This window comes from Trachemys scripta, chromosome 8 (assembly GCF_013100865.1).
Source record: "Trachemys scripta elegans isolate TJP31775 chromosome 8, CAS_Tse_1.0, whole genome shotgun sequence".
Lineage (NCBI taxonomy): Eukaryota > Metazoa > Chordata > Testudines > Emydidae > Trachemys > Trachemys scripta.
In genome coordinates this window covers 33,192,056-33,217,575 of record NC_048305.1, presented here as the reverse complement: position 1 = coordinate 33,217,575, position 25,520 = coordinate 33,192,056, and the positions used below count along the sequence as shown (strand labels likewise).

Genomic DNA, 25,520 nt, shown 5'->3' with positions numbered 1-25,520 from the left:
CTCACCCCACTTCCCCCTACCGCCTAGTTCCTCCCCCCCCCCCCCCCCGGCCACCACCTCACCTTATATGTGCGCCTTCTCCAGGGTCCAGGCACCTAATTAGTGGAGCCATGCCTGCGTGGCTCCACTAATTAGTGGGCGGCCCTTCATTCTCACGTGTGCAGCTACCCAGGCATGCACCTTAGAGGGAACTATCCGCGGACCACCTGAATGGAGCTCGCGGACCACAATTTGAAAACCTCTGCTCTAGTAGGTTTGCCACTTAAACCCACTTTATAACCTGCATATACACCTAAAGGTAGCACACGAACTGCCTTTGATTTTAGGCTTTGTCATTTGATTTTGGCAATATAAAGGACAAATTTTTCTAATAATTATCTTAAGAGAATGGTTTATCTTACCTTGCAGTCTTCTCTGATTAGTTTTTCAGAAAGACAGTGATACTACAAATACACTGAACACTGGCATAATTCAGATTAGAAAAGCTGTTAAGGTTACCTTTTACTAGGTGTACTCAGGGAAAATTGAATTTGTTTTGAGACTCAGAAAAAGGCCAAGAATCATTGTAGTAAAATGGTTCAAAGCATGTATGTGGAGGTAGTTTAGTAGAACAACGTTTTGAGAGAGAACCAGCATCATGGGTTAAGAAGCGATGTCTGTTTTGGAAACCTGGAAATTAACCTTCTAGTAATTAATGAAACATATTCCCTGGATGTAAATGGTGGTTGAGGCTATAGCACATACTTCATTTTCTGAGTTATAGTTTGTTCTCATCCCTCTTAATCTTGGTAAAACGATTTTTTGACCTAAAAGCACTTGTTCTGGATTGGTTGATTCAGGGCATGGGAAAGAGCAATTTCTTCTCTGTAAATTAGTTTCTTTGTCTTAGATCCACCAATCCGGTGACCCCTCTAAATTTAGTTGCTACCGGAGTCATGGTAAGCTGTATAGGTTGCCTTGTCTTTCTAACAGCATTAGGAGTACGTAATTGGGATTTCGTTCAAGAAAGAAGTAGGTACACCAAGCTGAAGATGATTGGCTGCTCTCTTTTGACAGACAAGTCTGAGAAGGAAACCCCATTCGAATCCCCATTCATTCTGGATTGGTGGATCTGGAGCTCAGAAACAAAGTTTCAGGTAAGAAATTACCCTGTACTATATCTTACTGCTTCTGCTTAGTTGCATTTGTCTGAAAGTTCAACACTTCGCTTTTTCTGCATTATCTCCCTGAAAATATTACAGGATGAAAAAATGTTAGCTATTTACCATGTGTATTTAGTTTAAAAACAGTAAATATGTTCAGAATATACATGTATAACTTTTTAGCAAGTTACTTTTGCTAATGGATACATTTTTAGAACAGACTACAATCCATAAACTTTGTATCTCCTGGTGAAATAGAAAACAATATTTAGGCATGCATGGATGTTCAAAGTAGGTAGTATACAAGACAACAGTGGGAGGAAAAAATACTGTTTTGTTGTTGTTGTTTTTTTTAAGATGCTGAAGAAGTTAGAAGTTCAGACTTTCAGGACCTTTTCTGTTAAGCCTTAATTGTTACATTGCTGACCCTATCTATCCTATGATTTTTTTAACCATGTACTATGCTGTGTTCTCTACAATTTACAATTGTTAATATATACAAGGGACAAATGTTTTTCTTTGTCTGCAGTACAGTTTCTAGTTGTGCGTATATTGACGAGCTAAAGCACGATTAGAAATCCTAGTGTACATAGCACTTGGTATGACATTTTTAAACTCTTAATAAAAGTTGTATTTAGAATGTAGTTAGTTTATAAAACACAAATGAGCCAGTTTGAATGATTGGCTTTCCTGGGCAATTTTTGTTGAGTTACAGCAGGTGGATTTTACAGTAGATTGGTACAAACAAATTGCTTTTTCTCAGTTGTAGTTTTCAAGTGACCTAGAATAGATTTCTCTCTCAAAGAGAAATTGAAATATCTCTAAAATACTGCAATGTTAGATTTTTTTTTTAAACAGCCCTGAAAGGTGTTTGTGTGTAGTAGGGAGGTGGGGATCTGTTTTAAGTACAAAGGAGATGGCTGGACAGAAAAAGGGTACTTATCTTACATTAGCAGAGGGCTATCTAGGCCTTCTACCTGTGCTGCCATTCATCTTTACTCTCACTTAAATTACTTTAATGGACTTCTCTTGACAAAGTATTCCATATATTTCCAATGCTCTTCATCCTCTGTCCTCTCATATGCAACAGATTTGTGTATAATTCCTAATGGTAGTAACACTAAACTCAGTGTGTTGAGGACAACACACCCCTTGTTAGCTTTTCAGGAGTCTCCCATTTCCTTTTTTTTTTTTTTTTTTTTTTTTTTTTTAGATTTACATCTGGTTTAACCTTAACTTCCATCCAAGTTTGATACTTCTGGGGCATCTGTGTGTTCTCTTCTGAAGAGAATCATTACTTGTATTTAAAACAAAGATTCTTACAATAATCAATTTTTAATATAGAAGTAACTTTTGTGGTTAGGTCTTGTGCTCTTGTGTGATGTTTCTTGTTTTGCTGAATTATACATTCATTTCCTTGGTCTGTAATTCTTTTATTTATATATGAAAAATTGTAGTTGGGTTTAACAGATTAAAATATAAATTAATGATTATCCTTACTGACGTCTGCAGCTTTTGGGTTTCATTTTATTTTGGCTGCCTTGGATCTTATTTGGTTAGGATGAGGGAAGCCCTGGGTATGTTTCTTTCTGTTGTATCTTCAATTTCTGAACTATGGAGGACAAATGGAAACTTTCAGGCTAACCTGAATTTAAGAAGCATTTGCTGCTGTTTGAAATTGGAGAAGATCACATGTTGTGGGTTTTTTGGGTCCCATGAACCTCAGTGGTTGAACCTAGTTCTGGAATTATAATGGGGAATATGTTACTGATGGCATATTTGGTAGTCCCCATCTGTTCTTTTTTTAAAACCATGAAAATTCAACAGTGAGCCTGACATGGTTTTTGAAAAATGAAGAAATCAAAATAGGGAAACTACATTTCTGGTTGCCTTATGCAAACCATTTAAAATAAAAATTTAAAAATTGAATCAGAAAATGAGCTGTTCTTGCAAATCAAGAGTACCTTAGTCACTTGACTTTATGGGATTTTAATACACATTGGTTTGTATGAAATTATATTCAATTTTTGGAAGATAAAAAAGGATTATTCATATTGAAGTGAGTGGCTCTACTTGCTTTGTAAAGTTAACCACATATATAAGTGTTTGAAGGTTTAGGGCCTAAGTTTTGTCCAGTATTTAAATCTTGTACAAATAGTGGAAATGCTTTCACAATTTTTTAAAATTACAATGTGTTTAAACTTTTTCCTGCAGTATTTGAAACCTGAAAGTGAAACCCTACTTTATAATGTGCTAAACTGATGCTTTAATTTGACCAATTTTGCAAATGTTAAAATTACACTCTATCTTGTGTGCAAGACTGTTAGAACATGTTAGTTATCAAGTGTTAGCACACCTTTAAATCCTAACATAGACAAGCCCATTGAGGAGAGATCCTGAACCTGCTCTTTAACTCTACCATTATTACTTCTAAGACCATTTTCAAACATAATTTTCTAATTGCCTAACTGCTATGCAGTAAGTCTTTGCTAGTCCTCTGACAACTCCCCACATCCACTTTCCACCTTTCATCTTATTTCTCAGACCTGATACACTGTTAGCATGCTGTGCTACTGTTTCCAGACAGGTAGGTGACACCACTTTCTGGTGTCTGAGAGAGTAGAAAGTAAGGTACTGCTTTTCATTTTGTCCTTCCAAAAAGACTATTTTAATGTAACAGAACTGATTTGCCAGTTTAGAAGGGAACATAACTTTTTTGAATTTTCAGAACACCATTAGAGATGGGGTGCCTGTGTGTTAGGGAAAGTAAGTTTAATTTAGATGTAATATATGTTGGAAAATACAGCTTTGTCTCAATCAGTTAATACCATTTAGTGACACTGATGTAATTGTATTAGTGTTTTCTCTGGTAGTCCTCTTAGGTCTTTATGAAAACAAGATATTGCATCTCATGAGTCTTTTCCTGGTGAACAAATTAAAATGGAGTAAGATTTTTTTTTTTATGCTCAAGGAAAAGCACTTAAATCTCTCCCCCACTGAATTTATACTCCTTTTGTAGCAAATATGTACTTTGATCTTCAGGAACAAAGTGGGACGGCAGTATTGATCACCCTTGTGTGAATTCATATAGTCCTGTGTAGAAGAACTGTTTGGTAAAAGGGAGAACTTGTTTAATAGATCAAATTTCTTTCTATTTATAGCTTACTTTTAAACTAACTTACTAATGAATTTGTAAGAATCTTCCCAAAGTTCAAGGAAATTATACACAGATATTGAATGACAATTGGAAAGCTGTATCACTGGGTTGATTTTTGAATGCCTGTTACTTGGTTTAACTGGACTATTATCTAATGGACGAGAGACTCAGTGATCAGTTTCTTGAATCTTTTTAGCACTTTAAACAATAAAGAAATGACCAAAACTTTCACAAAGTCTTTAAGATGAATTTGGTTGATTGCAACAGAGTAGGTATGCGCTGACTTCTAAGAAACTAAATCTTAAAGTATTTTAGTTGATCTCAAGTTCTAAAATGGAAAAGTAAATTGACTTTGTTGTACAAAGAGAGTTTTCTTGACTTGTGAATAAAATGAGAAAGTAACTAAATGCCCTTCCTGGGTTGAACTAGAACTTTGATTTCATAACATGCATTTGGTACCTCATATGATTTAGAAATATTGTAAACATGATATTCAGGCTACATTTGATTTAGAATGTAGACACTTCAGACTAGATACACCAGTTGTGTTTTGTTTAGGAGTAGGTGGTGATATGATACCACTATTCCAAAAAATATTTTCTGGGGACTCTGTGCTTACGCTGCATGTGCACAAGAAAACTTGGTTTTGATATTAAAGGGGAAGTGGTACTGTTGGTACCAAAGTACTGTTGGTCTGACACAAATTGTCTTGCATTTTAGAACATTTTAATAGAAATAGGTTGCACAAGACATCCTGAACTTTGTGTGTGTATTTAAGTGCACAGCATAAAAGAATGCATCATTATCAAGCCAAGCTGCTACTTGTGAAACACGGTTACTCCTATCGCATGCAAGTCTCACACTTTATTTCCGCTAAATATTCACAACTTATAAGCATACTTTTCTAATAGAATTTGCACTCTTCCACCACATGCAAATCTTCAAATTACTTCTTCTCAATACCTACTAGTTCTGCTTATGACTATATTGGGTGAGTCATGTAAGTAAAGTAAAAATGCGAGATAAGGTCTGCATGATACCTCAGAAAGAAGAACAGGAGTACTTGTGGCACCTTAGAGACTAACAAATTTATTAGAGCATAAGCTTTCGTGGACTACAGCCCACTTCTTGCTGTATGCATCCGAAGAAGTGGGCTGTAGTCCACGAAAGCTTATGCTCTAATAAATTTGTTAGTCTCTAAGGTGCCACAAGTACTCCTGTTCTTCTTTTTGCGGATACAGACTAACACGGCTGCTACTCTGAAACCTGTCATGATACCTCAGCTAGCTGAAGGGGATTGACTGCAGCTGGTGACTACTCCCTGCTGGGTGTAAAATACTGAAGGCCCTTGAATAGCATTATCACTTTACAATTTGTTCTGTGATTCATTGTTTTTTTTTTTTGGGGGGGGGGGGGGGGGAGGGATCTTAGAACCTAAATTAAAATTTGACTTGTGATCATGGAATTTCTTTCAGAAATGGTCATATCTTGTTTCCGTTCACTAGGACAAAGCTTTCTTTTTAGTGACCCTTGTTAAGAGGACTAGGTGTAGACTACCAGCGAAGATGTCTTGTCTCTATCCCAGACCTAGAACTGCATTTTAAGTAGCAGCAGTTAACCCATGAGTCTTAATTTTCCAGTGCTGAGTGCTAATGCACATATATGCATTAAAGATTAGCAGAGGAAGCTCCAGTTCCACTATTGTTGAATTTAAACCAAAGCAAATTAAACCTCACCAAGTTACAGAAGACTGTGATAACGTGTATCTCTTTTGTATCCACAAATCAAGGGAAAGCGAAGGCTTAACTTTTCCTACTGTAGCTTAAATGTTGCAAATATGGATCTCTATATGGGGAAATCCAGAATACTAGCTATTGATTGACTAATTTATTGGCACAAGAGAGTTGGCTAGGGATGGCATTTCAGACTCTGGTTTTAAATGGGACTCTTAACATAACTGAACGGACTTTTGGTTTAATTTTCTTTCTTATATTAAACTGTAAAAGAAGTTGACAGCCTGGGAATGTGGATAGATTGTGTATAGACTGTTCACATACCTCTAGCTTAAAAAACCCAAACCTCTAAAAATGAGGTAGTGTGCTTTAGCTACTATTTAAACCTCATTTGATTTATTGTATCTTTATCTTTGTCATTTTAAAATACCAAAAGATCATGTCCATATTGGACTAAGTCAGCAAATTCTCATTTTGAAAGACAAAGCTGTTGTTTTTTGCATAGAAACAAATGTCCAAAACCCTAAATATTTTTCTGCCTTCTGGTACCTTGAGAGCTTAATTGATTAAAGTTGTGTAGTTTAAAAAAATCATCCCCAAGTTGGGACCTTCAATGCCAAGTTTATAATACTTATAAAATCTTCAACAAAAAGGAATTATTATAAAAATGTTGATACCCTTAACTGTAGCAGTATACTGTTACCACTGTTGGATACAGAATGAGTATTGGTTCCACTTTGGGGGACATTTTTTTTTTTATATAGAGCTTTCCTTGAGCTATTCTAGGGGATGTTATTAAACAATCTGATAGTCACAACTGAATAATTGTGTAAAAGTTTCAGAAACATTCTGATCTCCCACTTTTAGATGAATTTTAATTTTTGACTTTTGAATCCAAAGGTTTTATTGACTTGGAGAGTTCTTTAACAAAAATAGCTGAAATCAAAATAGCACTGTTTGCATATAACCGCTGGTGCCCTAAACAACAAAGCTTACAAGGAAAGCAGTTTTCATCCTCCCCCTTAAGGATGCCACAGACAAATTCTGGTATAAATGGAAAGAGAAAATTTCCACATCATGAATCCTCATCTGAGAAGTCCTAACTGCCCACCTTTCAAGACATCACGAGATGTTCCAATCCTATTGTTTGCTGTGATGGGTCGTAGGGCAGCAAACACTTCTACAGGTAGCCTAATTTTATATTTAAAAAATTAAATATTAAGATCTTAAAGTGCCCCATCTGGTGTCAGACAGCCAAATTAGTTGATGATTGTTTATAGGAGGTTAACTGATTTTAATCACAGTGAAATGAATGTAGATCATTTTAGAAACATGGGACTTCTGAAAGATCAGAACAATGGTTGAACAATGCATTTTTCTGTCTCTGATACTGATCTATACCTGATGCTTGAAGAATAATATTGAGGAAAAGGGAACAATCCGTAAGCCCTATTACCCCCAAATAAAATAATTCACCTGGAAAATGTGACACGACTTAGGAGTGTGTGACTTCCTGACCAACCACCCCACACAAAGGTAATCATTTTATGCCTTGAAGCATGAGATTTGATTAGCCTTATCTTAGCCTACTTAACTCCAAATGTTGGTCATCACATCAGTTTCACTTATAAATGCATTTACAATTTGATTGTGACCATCTGTCAGTGAATTATGCAGAGGGCCTGTACGCTGTCAAGTATTTACTTGAACATTACATTTTTCAGCCACTAACTTTGAGTGACTTCTAAGCATAAAAGTGTCTGACCAATTTGTGATGTTGCTTTATAATAAATTATCCTATGAAGACCTATCAAACTGGTCTCCTTTCAGTCTAGTATCCCTAGTTCAGTGGTTCCCAAACTTGTTCCGCCGCTTGTGCAGGGAAAGCCCCTGGCGGGCCGGCCCGGTTTGTTTACCTGTTGCGTCCGCAGGTTCGGCTGATCGCGGCTCCCAGTGGCCACGGTTCGTTGCTGCAGGCCAATGGGAGCTGCTGGAAGCGGCAGCCAGTATGTCCCTTGGCCCGCGTCGCTTCCAGCAGCTCCCATTGGTCTGGATCAGCGAATCGCGGCCACTGGGAGCCGTGATTGGCCGAACCTGCGGACGTGGCAGGTAAGTAAACTGGTCCGGCCCGCCAGGGGCTTTCCCTGAAAAAGCGGCAGAACAAGTTTGGGAACCACTGCCCTAGTTTTTTCAATCTCTTCTTTTGCAAGTCTTGCCATACTTTAACCCTTTTTGTTGTTCTCTCTAGAGCTTTGGAATTGCCGTGCTAGTAGCTAAGAGTATGAAACTATTTTCTGCAGTAAGAAACCTGAGTTGACTCAGCTGTGGAAATTTTTCCCCCACGTTCTGGCCAATGATCCTGTTTTAAAGTGCTGTACCCCTGCTATTGTGTTTAGTGTGTCTCATGTAGAGATGGCTCGTTGCTGCAGATTTTGGGATGCATTTAACTGTTAGGTGTTTTTAATAAGTACAGTGCTATACTATCTGGGCACCAAATAGTAAAATTAATAGTTGGCATTAAGTATGTCTAAGATGGACTCTGCTTCTGACCCAAGAAATGAATGTTTACTTTTCCTTTTTTCCTGTGGTGGACAAATCTGACACAGTCTGAGATAAAGCCACCAAATTCACTTTTACTGTCCGTTATGCGTCTTCCTCTTCAGTCCTCCCTTTCTCTATCTTAGTTTGAGATCATCAGCTTTAGATCATCGCAGCTGTCTAAGGTCCTGTTGGGCTAAAATGTGGAAACTATCAGCTTAGATCCAAATTCTTACTAGAAAGCAAAAGGTAAAACATCTTCATGTGTATTACATTGACTGTGATAGGTCTTCTGTCCTCCAGTTGTAGCTAGTGGGTCGCTACACCAGATCAAAAACACTTTTTTGTTTTTTACTGAAGTACATAAATATTTCACTTGCATTTTCCTATTTTATTGTGAAATCTTTTGTGCACTATTTGAAGCTGTCTCATGTTTAGTAAAGTATAATACTGCTACAGCTAAGAGTCTTAGTTTTTCCTTTATAAATCCCTTTATTCTGGAATTTGTAATACTGGAAGAAAAGGTTCCCATTTGGCTTAAACTTGGCATGAAAATAAACAATGTTTCTGCCGAATGGTTTAGCTAAATTGAAAGTTTATGAATTGCATGTGGCTCTCCAAAGCTTCATAGTCTTTTAGTCATTTAATTAGAGCATTTTACAAACACAAATGTAGTAAATGATCTAGAAACTGGACTGACTTTCTTCAAATTAGTTGAGACTAAAATGACAAATTTTTAAAAAACTTTGTACTATACCTGAGATGTTTACGAACTTGCTTCAGTCACTAACATACAGTGACATGCTTCATGACATTGAAGTATATATGCCAAAAATCAGTATTTGAATTAAATTTTTTCCCTCATATAGGATCAGATGTATAAACCACTAAATAGGTCCACGCTGAGATTAAAAAACCCATGGCACCGAGTCTTAGGGCTCGGGTCAGCTAACTCAGGCTCATGGGGTTTTCCCTGAGGGGCTATAAAATTGCAGTGTAGATTCTCAGGCTCTGAGACGCCAACTGTGAAGAGGGCCTGAGAGCATGGGCTCCAGACCAAATCTGAATGTCTACATTGCACTTATAGTCCCACAGCCTGAGCCAGCTGACATGGGCCAGCTGTGGTTGTGTGTAGTTCACCAAGCTACCTGAGAATTTTTGGAGAAGCCACTAAGCCAGAGAGTGGAGTTGCAGGTGAACAGCAAACTTTGTGTGTTAAGTTTAATGCCCATCATATTTATTAGAATGAGTGTTTAGATTTAAAGATAACACACTTTTATTCTAAAATACTTTTGAAAATTTTAACTCACTTGCCAATATTTTCTGAGATTAGGATTCTGAGCTTCCCCTACTATAGCCAATAAATCGCTTAAAACAGTTTGGGAAGTGAAGCTTTAGATGGGGGTACATCAGCTATTGTGGGGCAAAGATAGGCTTCCAGACTTGAAATTTGGTAGGTAAGTGAAAATCACCTTTTTTTCAAATTTTAAATATCAACTTTCCAAAAACTAAATACAAGGTTATACGATTATGCTTGGGTATTGAAGGCAAAATTATTTTAACTTCTTTGGAGTAGTAACATTTTTTGTTTTACATCTGTAAATGAGATGTATGCATCTACTCAGTCATATCTTTTCAGGCACAGCCCAAATACATTCACGCTCTTAGAGTAGAAGAGAAAATTTGAATAATTTCTGAGATTGGCCATAATCATGGTATTTTTGGCCTTTATAGTTTTTATTTTTAGTACAGTGTAAAAATTTTTAATTTTGAATGGAAAAACATAAGGGAACTTATTAAAACCATATTTTCTTATCTCTCTTGCTCTGGATTCCCCTTCTAAACATTGGCACAATAACTGCTTTTCAAAGGTTTTCATCTGTGGCCCCAGGCTGCTTTAACTTTGTACAAACTAATTTGGGAAGTTTTTAAATGCATTTGACTTGATGTTTGTAATAAAAGCTAAATAGGGCACTTGTGAATTTGAAAAGCCATTGAAAACTAGGACTGTGCCAATCTTAGAGTTGGGTTTACCTGCTGCTCAGTAGTGAATAATGGAATCCATTTTAATTACTCTTTCTGTATCTTAAGTGTACCGTACTGCTAAATCCTGAAAATTGACTCTGTGAAATATGGCATAATGAGATTCCAAAGTTTGTGTGACTTCCACATCACATTTCCCCAGTTTGCAAGTAAAAAGATTCTTCTAACCACCAAAAACTTGGAATCTGGTAGCTGAGCTCATTTTTTCCGGCTTGTCATTAACAGTAATCTTCCCTCATTTAGGCCTATTGTGGAACACTGTTTTTTGTCAGTAACTCATTCAATAAGTAACAGCACATGTATAACTGAGAGCAGAATTTTGCCCTGCAGTTTGTACTTTTGTTTTTAAAAATATTTATATTTGAGGAAGAATAAAATTCAGCTCTTTCCTTGGGCTTCTTTTTATTAGAAAATGTGGTCAAATTAGAACATGACTGTAAGTGGTTGTATTAACTAACATGATGTTTAAAGAAGACTTTGCAGTACAGTATAAACAGAGGCAAGTCGTGTTTGACATAGTCACATGGGTGAACCTAAAGTCTGACTTAAATCTTGTGCAATACCATGTTAGTTTAATCCAGCTCCTCAAGTTTGTATGCTAATGACGCCTCCTTTTCTAGTGAAGACAAGCCCATAGTTCTGTGTCCTAGGACAATGCAAAATTAAATTGTCAAAATTTACACTAAAACAAGCAAGTATGACTGAATACCCACAGGAAGCAGATTAAGAAGGTGCCACTTTTATCTAGTCACTTTTCTGACAATAACAATGCTTGAATGCAAGATTCTGAACTTATTCAAGAGCAGAATATGTTGAAAATGAATTATGACAATTGATATCGTGCATCATAGGCTAAAATATTTGAGTAGGTGCTAGGAGAGAGCAGTTGGGTAAATCCACTCGTTAGGTTTCATGTGATAAGATAACATTTTAAAAGAATCTTCAGTAGTTGTTTTGCTGTTGGCCCCTAACCGTTGATTAACATAGAAGTAAACAAATACGTATCCACTTTAACATACTAATGAGTTGCCTGCATTAAGTGATTTGTTGTGGCATCTAACTGCTTCTTCTCTTCCTTCCTTTTTGTCACCCTGCAGTGTTCTGTGCCAAGGTCTTTGTGGCTAGGCTGCTCCAACCTGGTAGAGAGCATGTGCGCACTGAGATGCCTGCAGAGCATGCCCAGTGTCAGATGTCTCCAGGTGCCTTTCTTCTTTCTTGTTGTAAATGTGTTATGCGTATACTGTGAACATTGTTAAACTCTCTCAGGGCTCTGTTTAATCAAATTGTTAAGTCTGCTAAACGTTTTTTGTGCATCCTTCTCTGAATTCTTCTACTTAACTGTTTTGTAGGAGTCATTTAGAGAGCTCTGTGTGAACTTGATTATTTTTTCAGTGGGGGGTGGTGAGCTTTTGTGTTTATTGCCTGAAGTTGTGATACAAATAGTATAGTTGTGCATGTTGCCTGTTACATTTTGCTTTTTCATTTTTGGTTTAAAAACTTGTTTTAATGAGCTTTGTCAATTCTTTTAAAAACTACTTGCAATGTCCTAAATGGCCTATAATACAATTTTTGATTTTTCATTCAGGGGAAGAGATTTTTACTAGTATGGTCCTGGTTACATCATTAAGTTACCATCATTGTGCATGTTTGAATACAGAACAGTTTTGTTAGCAGAAAGTCCTAGAGCTGTTTTGACTTATTTATTTATATAGTTCTTGATTTGAGAAAAGATAATACGGTAAAGATGGGAGCTCCTATAAATGCAAGACCAATAAATCTTAAATTCCTTTGCTTTTCATTTTTAGTAAATGGTGTAAATCAATCCTGCCTAATTTATAGGCAGTGACTGGAGGGGGGGAGAATTTCTGTTTCCAATTGTTTGCGCAGAGCAAGTTTACAAAATAGCAAATTAAAAAGTCTGTATTTTTGGTACTAGTGAAATGTTTTTAATCCATAAGAAACATAGCTTGGAAAATAAATACAGAGCATGTATATTTTCTTAAGTACTATACACTAATACATAAAATATTTAACAGTGCAAATATATACTGTCAGTATCTCTCCTCTATCTGTATTTTTAAAATATTAATAGGAGAATTCAGTGGTGCAACCTGTTTCATGTGCACAGGAATTTAAGACTGGAAGGAATTGTTTTTGTGAATAGAAGTCTTAGCAGTTCAGATTCTGTTTGAATTTAAGTGAACCAACCAACTGTGAACACCCTTCAGTGAAATAAGAATCTTTCTGAAAATGACCTCTTATTTCAAGAAACCATCTTTTTTTTTTTTTTTTTTTTTTTTTTAAAGTTCCGGCAGATTTGAGGTTTTCATTTTAAAGTTTCAGAATGCTTCCATCTCAATACAAATGTAAACGATAACAGGAAAGCTCAAATATTACTTTGTTTCAGAAGACTTGTGTTTGAAAGCATTGCTAATAAACCAAATGTAAAAGTTAGAGAATTTTCTTCCCTGTTATGTGTCTAGGATTGGATAGCATAATCCAAGACGTATTAACATTGTAAAATTTAACCACAGGTTGACTGAAATGGAAATTCCAATCCATAGTGTTATGGTGCTTGAGTTGTTGTATTCATGATTTGGCTTTAATACAAGCCAGTCTCCACCTTATCCCATACCCACGATATACCCTGAAGTAGGAGGAAATATTTTTTTGTATTGTAATGTAAAATGAGAGATTAACATGCAGGGGTTCTCAATTTTTCCATGTGGGACCCCAAAATCAGCTGCATGTTTTTGTCATGACCATAGTCCTTTAGTTACACACACAATCCGTTGTGACTGTGAAGTATTGTGGAATTTGGTTCACAGCAAGAAATATTGTTGGTTTTGTGAAGGGGCTGGTAGGCAATGGTGAGGGAGATGAAATCTGCTGGGGTGGTGTAAGTTAGTGGTGGGTTCTGTGGACTAGTACTGTTTTAAGGCTTGTTAGAAGGTGGTAGTGAATAGGGGTTAGGAAGTGGTTGACTGATGTGAGCAGTGGGGCTGAGGCAGCTGCCTGTTTAGCACCTTTAAATAGTATTCCTCATAGTTGGTAGAGCTGCTCCTCTTCCCTTAGTTCACCAGCTTCTGAGAGGCCTTTGATGTCACAACCTTCAGCCACCCTCGTGACCCACTTTGAGAAGTTTGGGTTTCAGAATGGGAGGGTTTTCTAAAACAGCACTTACCCTACTGCCCTCTTTAAGATACCAGTTTGCTGGGCTGCAGATCTCAAGGAGAAACTATTGCAGGATTCCCACATGGTTGCAGAAGTAAACTTTCAGAAATACAGCCAACCTAGCTGATAAGTCGAAATTGCATGTTATTCCACACAGGGTTTACACTCATTCACTCATAGCAGACTTAAGATTCAGATATTGCAAGATATCCTTTACCATTGAATCTCAAATAGCTTCAAAGTTATCACAACCTCTTTGTAATCAGCTCTTCAGAAACTCCAGTCATAAGTCAGTATGTTCAAAAAATCAACTTAGCCTTGTGGTGTTCCCCATAATTTAATTTTTATTAAAGCAATTCACAATATCAGTACAAGAATGCAAATGAGATGTCCAGTGGATATCATTACTAATAAATATACAAAAGATATACAAAATCAGAGCTATTACTAGATAACCTTTCTTAGTGTCATCTGACATCTAGATGATATGGTGCTCTATAAATTCTACAGATACACATTCTCCTCTAGTCTAAATTTCTATTAGCTTGTGCGCAGTACATTCATTATATTGGACATTCACTTTGGCCATGTTTCTTTTTATGCTATAGCTCACCTCTAAAGGAGCATGTTAAGAAATACAGTATATTGCCACATTGGAATCTGGAAATCTGTGCTATATCGTTGATGTGATATGCTATAATTCTGCAAGATAGTAGCTAGTGAATCTGTGATGTCTGGACATGCATCATGAAGCACTTAAAACATTTCTCAATTTGTGATACTTTGTTTGTGAGCTCTCATCTGAGTTTGTTTTAATTTTAGCTGCCATGTCAAATAGTCATTACATGTAACTGCAGTGAAATGTTTGTGTCAGAGCGCACCATGCACAGGGTGTGTTAAGTATCAGTTAGTCTTAGCAGATGGCACTAATAAGATTCAATAATGTGTGAATGTTCAGATTCCATCTCCACTGATAGGATTATTGTGAAGTTGTCCAGAGTGGGTTCAGCATTGTATGTAGGGATAGAAACGTTTTTACAGTGCCTGATTCCTGTTTCAACTCTGGAGATCTACTCTGTAGAAATTCCTCCCTGGCATTAGTCCCGTATGTTGCAACTTCTGAGCTTGAGCATTCACTCAGTATCTTTCTGTTCTGGATGAGCTCTGTTGACAGTTTGTGTAGAAAGTGTGTGGTATAGTTTAGTGGGAGCTGTAAATAGCATAAGATTTGGCACGGTCCTGTTTAAGGGTCACAGACCATTCACATTTGACCCAAAACATAAATTTCTGGAAAAGCCAGCTTTTACAAAATCATGACCAGTGGTATGCACCCACAATTTAAAAAAAACCTAAAGAAACAAAAAACATGGACATTTGCTTTTAAACAAGTAATTCCCCTTTGATGTCTCCAACCCAAATACTGCCACGCTGGGAATCGGAAAGTGAAACTGACTTTTTGTTCATTCTTGGATGATAGCAGATGCATTAATTGTCCTTCACTTTTTCTAAAGGCTAGATGTCTAAGTTGTTTTAAAAATCAGTGTTCAGGTAAAAAGAATAGAGTATGTACACTAGCAGCGCTTCATGTCCCCATAGGACAAATAAAAGTAGGGCAATGACTAACTGCACTTTCAGAAGGAGAAGTAAAAGGTTTCTTCATTCACTGATGTACATAGGATTTACACAGGTAACTCCTATTTGCATTATGTGCACAAAAACCTCCTGCATTGATGAGAGAATAGACCAGAATGCGGAAGACGTGAATACTCAGTGGCTTGGGATTTAAGAATGACTTCAGTGAGCCCTCGTTGAATCTTTGACCTTTTCAAATTGTGTAATGCTTCAAAAGTAAAGTATGAGCAGCTTAAAAGATGAATCCTGATTTACTCTGACCTTAGTTTGCATAATGAAAAATGTCATTAGCATTCATAAAATTAACCAGACCCTCTTCAAATCCAGCCATAGGATTTGACCAAATGTCCTCTGAAGCGAGTGAATTGGATATTATTCTCCAAATGAGAGCTGACCATTGTTAATCTATTTGCTGTGCTTTTTTCATGCAGGCAAATTTATTGTTTTTAATGGTTGCGACATGCTAGTCAGGCACCTTCAGTCTGTCATTGATTCAACTTGGAAAATCCACAATCAGTGTATATGTGAAAAAATTATATTTTGCCAACATGCATTATTTTGCATTTCTGCAAGCTGAGTTCTGTACCATGCTACTCTATTGCTCAAAACATTTAAAATCATTTGGAGATTTTCAGTCACATTTACTAACTGAAATACTGTCATCTGATGCTTATTATTAAGATGGGTATATTAGAAATGCCTTATGTACGTACTTGCGTGTCCGTTATAAATATTGGGGCCCCATTTTCTTGGCCACTTTACAAGCTTAAAATAGACTGTCCATGCACCCAAAATGCTTACCATCTAGAGGTGTTATCCTGGACTTGAATCCACACAGGTGGACTCTTGCACCTGTGCAAAACTTTAGTTTTGACTTCAGTTGTTCCTCTGGCATGGATCTGATTGCAGAATCCAGGACCTAAATGAGAGATCAGTACACTTGACCTACTTGTGTTGAGCCACTAGTTCTATTTCTGGTTGTATAACGTAGTAGTTAATGTAAGAATATCCAGAATTTGGGGAATTTATCTTAGTCTTGAAAATTTTACCTTATGCCTTCTCCAAAGCCATGCTCCTGAATTGTAAAGGGTAAAATATTATGTACTGTATTTAATTGTAACTCAGTTTTCTATTTCATTATTTTAAAATAATCTAACTTTACAAAGGCTAGTACAACAGCAACAAGACCTCATAAGTATTCAAATGTCAAGAAATATAGTAGATTGTAGATTAGCAAGAGCTGGCCAAAAACACAAAAAGTACTTAACTATCCGATCAGTATTCCTTCCCACGCCTATGCTCACTGTGCATCCACACACAAGGCTTGGAAACTTAAACAGATGCTTCAGAGGGCTAAACTTACTAACCATGAGCAGATAAGGAATCCAAAGAGGGCCAATGCCCATGTGAAATCCAGCTTGCCTCTCCAAGATTCCAGAAAGGGGAGGGTGGTAGGATCCTATCTGGGGACTTCGTGTGGATCCTGCGCAGGTGCTCCAAATTTTATATCAGCCTCCATCCCTTCCAACAGGGGATCTCCAATACAGTACCCCTCCCCATACCTTAATTTTTGGGTTTTCCACCCCTGACAATGGCTTTGTCTGCCTCACAATTAATTGCCTCACAATCTGTGGGACTCATTATCACGGCATGGTGTGATGGCCAAAAGTATAGTTGGGTTCAAAAAAGTACTATAGTTCATGGAGGATAGGTCTATCAATGGCTATTAGCCATGATGGTCAGGGATGTAACGCCATGTTCGGGGGGCGACTCTAAACCTCTGACTGACAAAGCCAGGAGGGGAAGACTGGTGAATCTCTCCAAAATTGCCCTGTTTTGTATACTCCCCTTTAAAGCTCTGGGACTGACCAATATCCGAGACAGGGCTAGATGGAGCAATGGTTTGCCATATCAGATCCGTTTTATGTTCTCTGCTATTAAAGCCTTCCCAAGCAGCAGCAGAATAAAACTGACTCAATTCTTGTTGGTTTCATTGCTGTCCAAGCCTGTTCTGAATATCCATGAACACTGGCAAGGCCCACTGGAAAGTTACGAGCAGCAGCAGGGGTAATGGAGAAATTTACGTGTATTGTTAGGAAGATACTATATTGATTAACACTCAGTTCACATTTGGACGTTTTCTTCACAGTAGTAAGGTCTAGAAAGCTAAATGGACTCTTAAATTGTGTAGAAGTTGATACTTTCCTGGTAAAGCTTTCTACTTGCCCTGAGCAATTTGGATTTTTTGTATTTAATACATAGAGTATTTTGTAAAGCAAATGAAAGCTTAGTAGTGTGAAAATTCAGCACCATCACTCTTAAAACAAAGTAGAGAGAGTCTGCTTTTTTGTTAAACAACAAAATGCAATTTAGTATTCACTTACCTAAGCTCCCTTTTGGTGGTATTTCATAACAAAAATAGCTTCCCAAAATAATAATGTGGTATTTGGGTCTGTTATTCAAACACCAAATGTTAGTACAAATAACACTGGTCTACAATTTTTGAGAAATCGTCTGCTTCAGAGATAAAATGTGCTGCTATTATGTATTTTGGTGTGCTGAATTCAAATATGACAATTAAAACAACTGATTGGCTACTGTTTAAGATATTTAAGTTTTTACATTTTATGTCTATGTATATTGTGTGGATAGAGTTTTAATCATAAATTGTAAACCTAGGTCTTTTCATGTGTTTATGGTTGCTTTACATGCTAATATTTCACCTGTCCTGTTTATGTAACACTTTAAAAATCAGCAAAAGGGTTATATAAGTAAAATTTATTATGAAACAAAAGGCAAAAAACTATTATGTACATAGTTTAGTCCTATTCAGTGTCTACTCGGCGCTTCTTGGCTTGTCTCTTGTATTCATTAAGTGGAGCATCTCTTGTCACTGTCCAGCAGTAGTCTGCAAGCATTGATGGGCTCCATTTGCCCTGATAGCATTTCTCCATTGTTGCAATGTCCTGGTGAAATCGCTCGCCGTGCTCATCGCTCACTGCTCTGCAGTTCAGTGGAAAAAAATCTAGATGAGAGTGCAAAAAATGTATCTTTAGTGACATGTTGCAACCAAGGCTTTTGTATGCCTTGAGGAGGTTTTCCACCAACAACCTGTAGTTGTCTGCCTTGTTGTTTGTGAGAAAATTTATTGCCACTAACTGGAAGGCTTTCCATGCCGTCTTTTCCTTGCCACGCAGTGCATGGTCAAATGCATCATTTCGAAGAAGTTCACGAATCTGAGGACCAACAAAGACACCTTCCTTTATCTTAGCTTCACTTAATCTTGGAAATTTTCCACGGAGGTACTTGAAAGCTGCTTGTGTTTTGTCAATGGCCTTGACAAAGTTCTTCATCAGACCCAGCTTGATGTGTAAGGGTGGTAACAAAATCTTCCTTGATTTAACAAGTGGTGGATGCTGAACACTTTTCCTCCCAGGCTCCAATGACTGTCGGAGTGGCCAATCTTTCTTGATGTAGTGGGAATCTCTTGCACGACTATCCCATTCGCAGAGAAAACAGCAGTACTTTGTGTATCCGGTCTGCAGACCAAGCAAGAGAGCAGCAACCTTCAAATCACCACAAAGCTGCCACTGATGTTGGTCATAGTTTATGCACCTCAAAAGTTGTTTCATGTTGTTATAGGTTTCCTTCATATGGACTGTATGACCAACTGGAATTGATGGCAAAACATTGCCATTATGCAGTAAAACAGCTTTAAGACTCGTCTTCGATGAATCAACAATGTTGAGGGCTGCCATCACACCATCGATGTTGTTGCAGGCTACAAGATCACCTTCCATGAAGACGTATGGGACAAGATCCTTTTGACGGTCACGGAACATGGAAACCCTAACATCACCTGCCAAGGAGATTCCACTGCTGTAGTCTGGAGTCCAACAGCTCTGCCTTACTCTTGGGTAGTTCCAAATCCCTGACAAGGTCATTCAGTTCACCTAGTGTTATGAGGTGTGGTTCAGAGGAGGAGGATGGGAGAAAATGTTGGTCCTGTGACATTGATGGTTCAGGACCAGAAGTTTCATCCTCTTCCTCTTCCTCGTCTGACTCAAGTGAGAATGATTCTGGTGTATCAGGAACCAGCAGTCCTTCTCCGTGGGGTATTGGGCGTATAGCTGATGGAATGTTTGGATAATGCACAGTCCACTTTTTCTTCTTTGGCACACCTTTCCCAACTGGAGGCACCATGCAGAAGTAACAATTGCTGGTATGATCTGTTGGCTCTCTCCAAATCATTGGCACTGCAAAAGGCATAGATTTCCTGTTCAACCACTGGCGAAGATTTGTTGCACAAATGTTGCAGCATATGTGTGGGGCCCACCTCTTGTCCTGATCTCCAATTTTGCAGCCAAAATAAAGGTGATAGGCTTTCTTAACCATAGTGGTTATACTGCGCTTTTGTGATGCAAAAGTCACTTCACCACAAACATAGCAGAAGTTATCTGCACTGTTCACACAAGTACGAGGCATCTCTGCTCACTTTGGCTAAACAGAAATGTGTCCCTTTGCAAAATCAAACACTGACAAATAAGAGAGCACGGCACTGTATGATTTCTAGAGCTGATATAGGGCAATTTGTTCAGTAGAGTGATGTAAACTTCGTTATGATTGCATCATCCATGACTTCTAGGAATAACATGATGCAATTCATATCATGTATGACGCAATACCAGCTTCAGATTGCATCATTCATTGTTTTGCCTAAAAAGCAAGTACTGTCCAAACCCAGTCATAGATTTATTCATAGATCCAGTCAAAGATGTGATGTAGTCATTTCTGGTTTAAATTGAGATACCTTCCCTTTATAACTCACTTATCCTCCGCCATTCCCAAGTCAAGGGTCGTCTATACTGACCCAATAGCATATCTTGAAAACTAGAGCCAATCAACAATTTTAAGCATCATTTTCGTTCTCAGTGACCCAGAATTAGTAAAGTTTGACTACATTTATTTCAGAAGCATTTTGGCTGTAGAGCAGTGTAATGGAACTTTTCATACATTAATCATAACAAATATTCTTTCAGTTAAAAACGAAATACTGAGCTTTTCATTTGTGGCTGACAAAGTTTTATGAACATTAACTCGTACAGCATATCTCTGAGCTAGAGATATGTTATCAAACCGATTTTAGACAGACCAGCTGAGGCACAGAGAGGTAATGTGGCTTGCCTAAAGATACACAGGGAGTTAGTGGAAGGTGGGGAACCGAAACCAGCCCTCTTGACTCAGTCCCTTACTGTGTCATTAGACAGGTTGCTTCCCTACAAACCCTCCTTCTATGCTTAATATTACAAGTTGGAAAGTGATAATTGGTGGTCTGTCACAGCTCAGTTTGTGTGCCTTTTCTGAAGTATTATTTTTGTGGTTGTGCAGTTTTAAGAAATAGGTTTCTATGAACATCCAGACAACTGAAGGAAAACTTATTAAACTGCCAGAGGCAGTTTCATGTTTAGATATTGAATTAGGACATAAAGTTCAATCCATGTAGTCACTCAGCATTATATATCCTGGCATCATCTTCTGATCCTAGTTTAATTAGAACCAGTCTTGTAGCAGCAACAAACCAAATCTAAAAAAAGCAACTTAATCAGGTGGCAGCAAAGAGTCCTGTGGCACTTTATAGACTAACAGACGTATTGGAGCATGAGCTTTCGTGAGTGAATACCCACTTCATCGGATGCATGACATGCTTATGCTTCAATACAACTGTTAGTCTATAAGGTGCCACAGGACTCTTTGCTGCTTTTACAGATCCAGACTAACACGGCTACCTCTCTGATACTTAATCAGGTGGGTTGAATATGGGGTTAGAAGCCAAGAAGTAGTAATTTTGACTCTGCTAATGATTCCCTTCAGGGCCTTGAGCAGATCATAAAATATTTTTTTAATTTTGATAGGTAAGAATTATTATTCATTTTACACATCTTGAGGGTTTTGTGAGAATTAAATATTGAAATGCTGATTATCATTGTTTACATCTTCCTGCTATCAATATTAATCAAATCTGACTAGAATGTTCAAATATAAATCTTAATTACAAGGCCAAAAACTAAAGCAAAGCTGCATGACCCTCCTAAAGTTGATGTAGATATTGCCTCGTTAGAGACAGTTATTTCTTCAAAGGGCAGATTATTAGATTTTGTGACTATAGCACCTCTCTTGCCTCTACCTACTTTCCATCTGAGCCTGGATGGAAAGTATTTAAACACTTACCTATCAGTAAGATTCAGACCTGAAGGAACTACTGCATTAGATTTTTTTCAGCTGCTGCCTCTGTATCCAACTTATTCCTAGACTCTGTTTCACTTCCAGACCAAGAGCAGTTAATGAAACAGCCAGAAAATAGCTCTGAGATTAGGTCCTGATAGGCATGGATCCAGACAGATTTTTTTTTTTTTAAATAGACCTTGGATAGGATTACCGGGGAACTCCTTGACAAAGGAGTGTTTTGAGGTGGCAGATGAAGATCTGTCCCATTTTCCAGGCAACAGGGGAGAATTTAGATCTTACAGAAGTAAGCATCCCTTCTAAGGCTATGTTTCAAAATTCCACAGATCATAGGTGCTGTTCCTGAGGACAGTAGACCAGGACACGTGGCAGACCTACCCTGTTTCCCCGAAAATAAGACATCCTCCGAAAATAAGGCCTACTTACAGTTTTGCCTCTCGTTGTAATATAAGGCATCCCCCCGATAATAAGACCTCCCCGATAATAAGGCATCCACCGATAATAAGGCATTTTTCATTTCTGAAAAATAAGACATCCCCTGAAAATAAGACCTAGCGCATCTTTGGGAGCAAAAATTAATATAAGACACTGTCTTATTTTCGGGGAAACAGGGTAGCTTCAACAGACAACCATTTTGCAACAAAAACAGTGAGTAATGCCCTCCATCTTTCAGAGGACTTGGGGCCTTTCTGAAACAGTCTTCTGATATTCAGAAACTGTGCCTTCACCTTTTTGGTAAGATGGGAGATGTACAGCCTTTGCTGGCCATTTCCCATAAAATTTCAAAGATCTACAAAACAAACCTGTTCCATTTCCTGTCTTCCCAGATAAATACTTCAAAATGGGTTTAAAATAATCAATCTTGAAGAGGGAATGCTACCAAAGGACTTATTCATCTTTCTTTTGCTGCCCAGGCAGTCTGGCAGAATTGAGCATTTATGGTCCTGAAGTCAATGAACAAATATTGCAGGAAACTAAAATTTAGAATGGGAAGACTGAAATTCTGAAATGGATACTGTCTCTTAGGACATATAATTAAACACCTGTCAATGTAAGGGAAAGTATCAGAGGGGTAGCTGTGTTAATCTGTATCCACAAAAACAATGAGGAGTCCGGTGGCACCTTAAACACTAAGATTTATTTGGGCATAAGCTTTCGTGGGTAAAAAAAAAAACTTCAGATGCATGGACTGAAAATTACAGATGCAGGCATAAATATACTGACACACGAAGAGAAGGGAGTTACGTTACAAGTGGAGAGCCAGTGTTGATAGGGCCAATTCAATCAGGGTGGATGTGGTCCACTCCCAATAATTGATGAGGAGGTGTATTGACAACATAACATAGATCAAAGTCCATAGATGATCTTTACTATAGTGGGCAGTAGAAATCTTTGAAGACACCTCTTTACATTTGCAAAGCAAGATCTGATTTGACCTGCAGTTATCTCCTGAGATCTTCGAAGGAACTTTTCAAGTCAGGACTTTTAACGTGAATCTGGTTGCACCTGGCCAGCACGTTTGAATGGGGAGTTAATTTCTCTTAATTTATGCTGCAGGGCTGCTGGCTTTAGCAAGAGGCATCCTGGAATATAGATTCCCTGGAGCTTGGGGCTATCTGTCTGGCATTCCCTGAAAGATCATTTGAAACATCACCATCTTTTGATGATAATGGGCAATCCTTTCTTATGGCCTTTGAATCAATGAGGGCATCAGATCCTCTTGTCTGCACAAGAAAACAGTTTTCCTGCTCAAATGAGCTAAAAGATTTTTCTTAAACGTGGAAGAAAAGCTCAGTTCTACAGATGATTGTTAAGTAGGCAGGAGGTGGAACCACCTGAGCCTTCCCTAGTGACATTTTAAATTGCTAACCTAGGAATTCTGAGTGCTCAGTTATGCACCTGTTCACATCCAAGCAGTCCATCATGATTCACAGGTTCTACTCCATGAACAAGAACAAAGGAGGCGGTAGCTCTATATATCTTTTTGCAATGCTGGCCCAACAGCACTGCTTTATGCTTTATTCCATTCGCTCTCCTATCCAGAACAGTGTGGAAAAAGTTAAGGTCTCGGTGATTATAGTGATTTTACTGGGCTTGGATTTCAGACATATTGCCCTTCCAGCCAATCTTTGAAAAACTGCTTTTGATGGTCTTCCTCAAGGAAGTAGAGACTACTGTTATAGTAGCTGTCAGTCCATTAGGTGAAAAAAGGAGCAAATTAGTGAACATAGTCTACAGTTTTCTCAGAAATTGTAATTGATTTAATCATGGGTCTTCCTATGAGAACCTTTTTATGATTGTACTTAAACTGTAGGAACAGCACGTGGAATTAGATGATACATGCATCTTTAGTACATTTTCTAGTGCTTTGCCCAATAGTGCATCCACCATTTCTCTTGAGAGACTGTTCAACAGTCTAATATCTCACTATAAGGATATCTATTTATGTTCAGTTGAAATTCTTTTAGTTTTGCCTTGTACTGATTTAAATCTTCCTTCTTAGAGAGTACACCCTTCAAATAAATTGGCTATATCCCTATCCCATAATAACTGTTTAGCCAAGATCTAAGTAGTTCTCTTAATCTTTCTGCCTGAGGTCTGGTCTATACTACCCGCCTGAATCGGCGGGTAGAAATCGACCTCTCGGGACGCGACAATCGATCCCCGAATCGGCGCTCTAACTCCACCAGCGGAGGTGGTAGTAAGTGCCGCCAACAAAAAGCCGCAGAAGTCGATTTTGCCGCCGTCCTCACAACGGGGTAAGTCAGCTGCAATACGTCGAATTCAGCTACGCTATTCACGTAGCTGAATTTGCGTATCTTAAATCGACTCCCTGCTGTAGTGTAGATGTACCCTCAGTTCCTTTTAGTCCTTTGTTTTGAACTCCATCTAATTTGTCTGCATTGTTCTGGGACAGAGATATCCAGAACTAAATGTAACGAAGATACAATGTCACCAGAGTTGTGTATAGAGACTATTTACTTCCATGCCCTGTGACATGCCTTTGTTTATATGGCTCCAAATTGCTTTGGCCTATTTTTGGCTAGATTAGGTTGCAAGCTCATGTCTAATTAGTCCACTGTTGTTTCCAAGTTCTTCAGCATCATTACTTGCCAGTTCTCTTATTCCCAGCTGTAGCTGTTTGTTGACCTCCCCCATCCCCAAATCCGGATTTGCCTAGCGTATTCTGAGCAGAATCTTTTTATTTTGTTTTGTTACCTGTATTTCTGATCTCAGTAGGCCTATTATAGAATCATAGAATATCAGGGTTGGCAGGGACCTCAGGAGGTCATCTAGTCCAACCCCCTGTTCAAAGCAGGACCAATTCCCAACTAAATCATCCCAGCCAGGGCTTTGTCAAGCCTGAACTTAAAAACCTCTAAGGAAGGAGATTCCACCACCTCCCTAGGTAACCCATTCCAGTGCTTCACCGCCCTCCTAGTGAAAAAGTTTTTTCTGATATCCAACCTAAACCTCCCCAACTGCAACTTGAGACCATTACTCCTTGTTCTGTCATCAGGTACCACTGAGAAGAGTCTAGATCCATCCTCTTTGGAACCCCCTTTCAGGTAGTTGAAAGCAGTTATCAAATCCCCCCCATATTCTTCTCTTCTGCAGACTAAACAATCCCAGTTCCCTCAGCCTCTCCTCATAAGTCATGTGCTCCAGCCCCCTAATCATTTTTGTTGCCGTCCGCTGGACTCTTTCCAATTTTTCCACATCCTTCTTGTAGTGTGGGGCCCAAAACTGGACACAGTACTCCAGATGAGGCCTCACCAATGTCGAATAGAGGGGAATGATCACGTCCCTCGATCTGCTGGCAATGCCCCTACTTATACACCCCAAAATGCCGTTAGC

The 25,520-nt window shown here is 38.2% G+C and overlaps 1 protein-coding gene across 6 annotated transcripts in view; it reads left to right on the top strand.

Annotated features, from left to right (window-relative positions):
- Positions 1-25,520, top strand: part of FBXW11 (F-box and WD repeat domain containing 11) — a 128,747-nt gene that overhangs the window by 10,920 nt on the left and 92,307 nt on the right. Inside the window, exons 2-4 of one of the 6 annotated variants that reach the window (XM_034779024.1) lie at positions 1,057-1,136; positions 21,989-22,037; positions 22,276-22,310. The exons of 1 other annotated variant lie outside the window; for it this stretch is intronic. Coding sequence is in view for 3 of the 5 variants with exons in the window: in XM_034779020.1 (XP_034634911.1) it covers positions 21,989-22,037; positions 22,276-22,310 (84 nt within the window). In the remaining 2 variants the exon portion in view is untranslated. Of the gene's footprint in view, positions 1-1,056; positions 1,137-6,962; positions 7,219-11,710; positions 11,813-21,988; positions 22,038-22,275; positions 22,311-25,520 lie in introns of those variants that run through there. 4 more of the 6 variants (XM_034779020.1, XM_034779019.1, XM_034779021.1 and 1 more) reach the window with 4 other exon arrangements.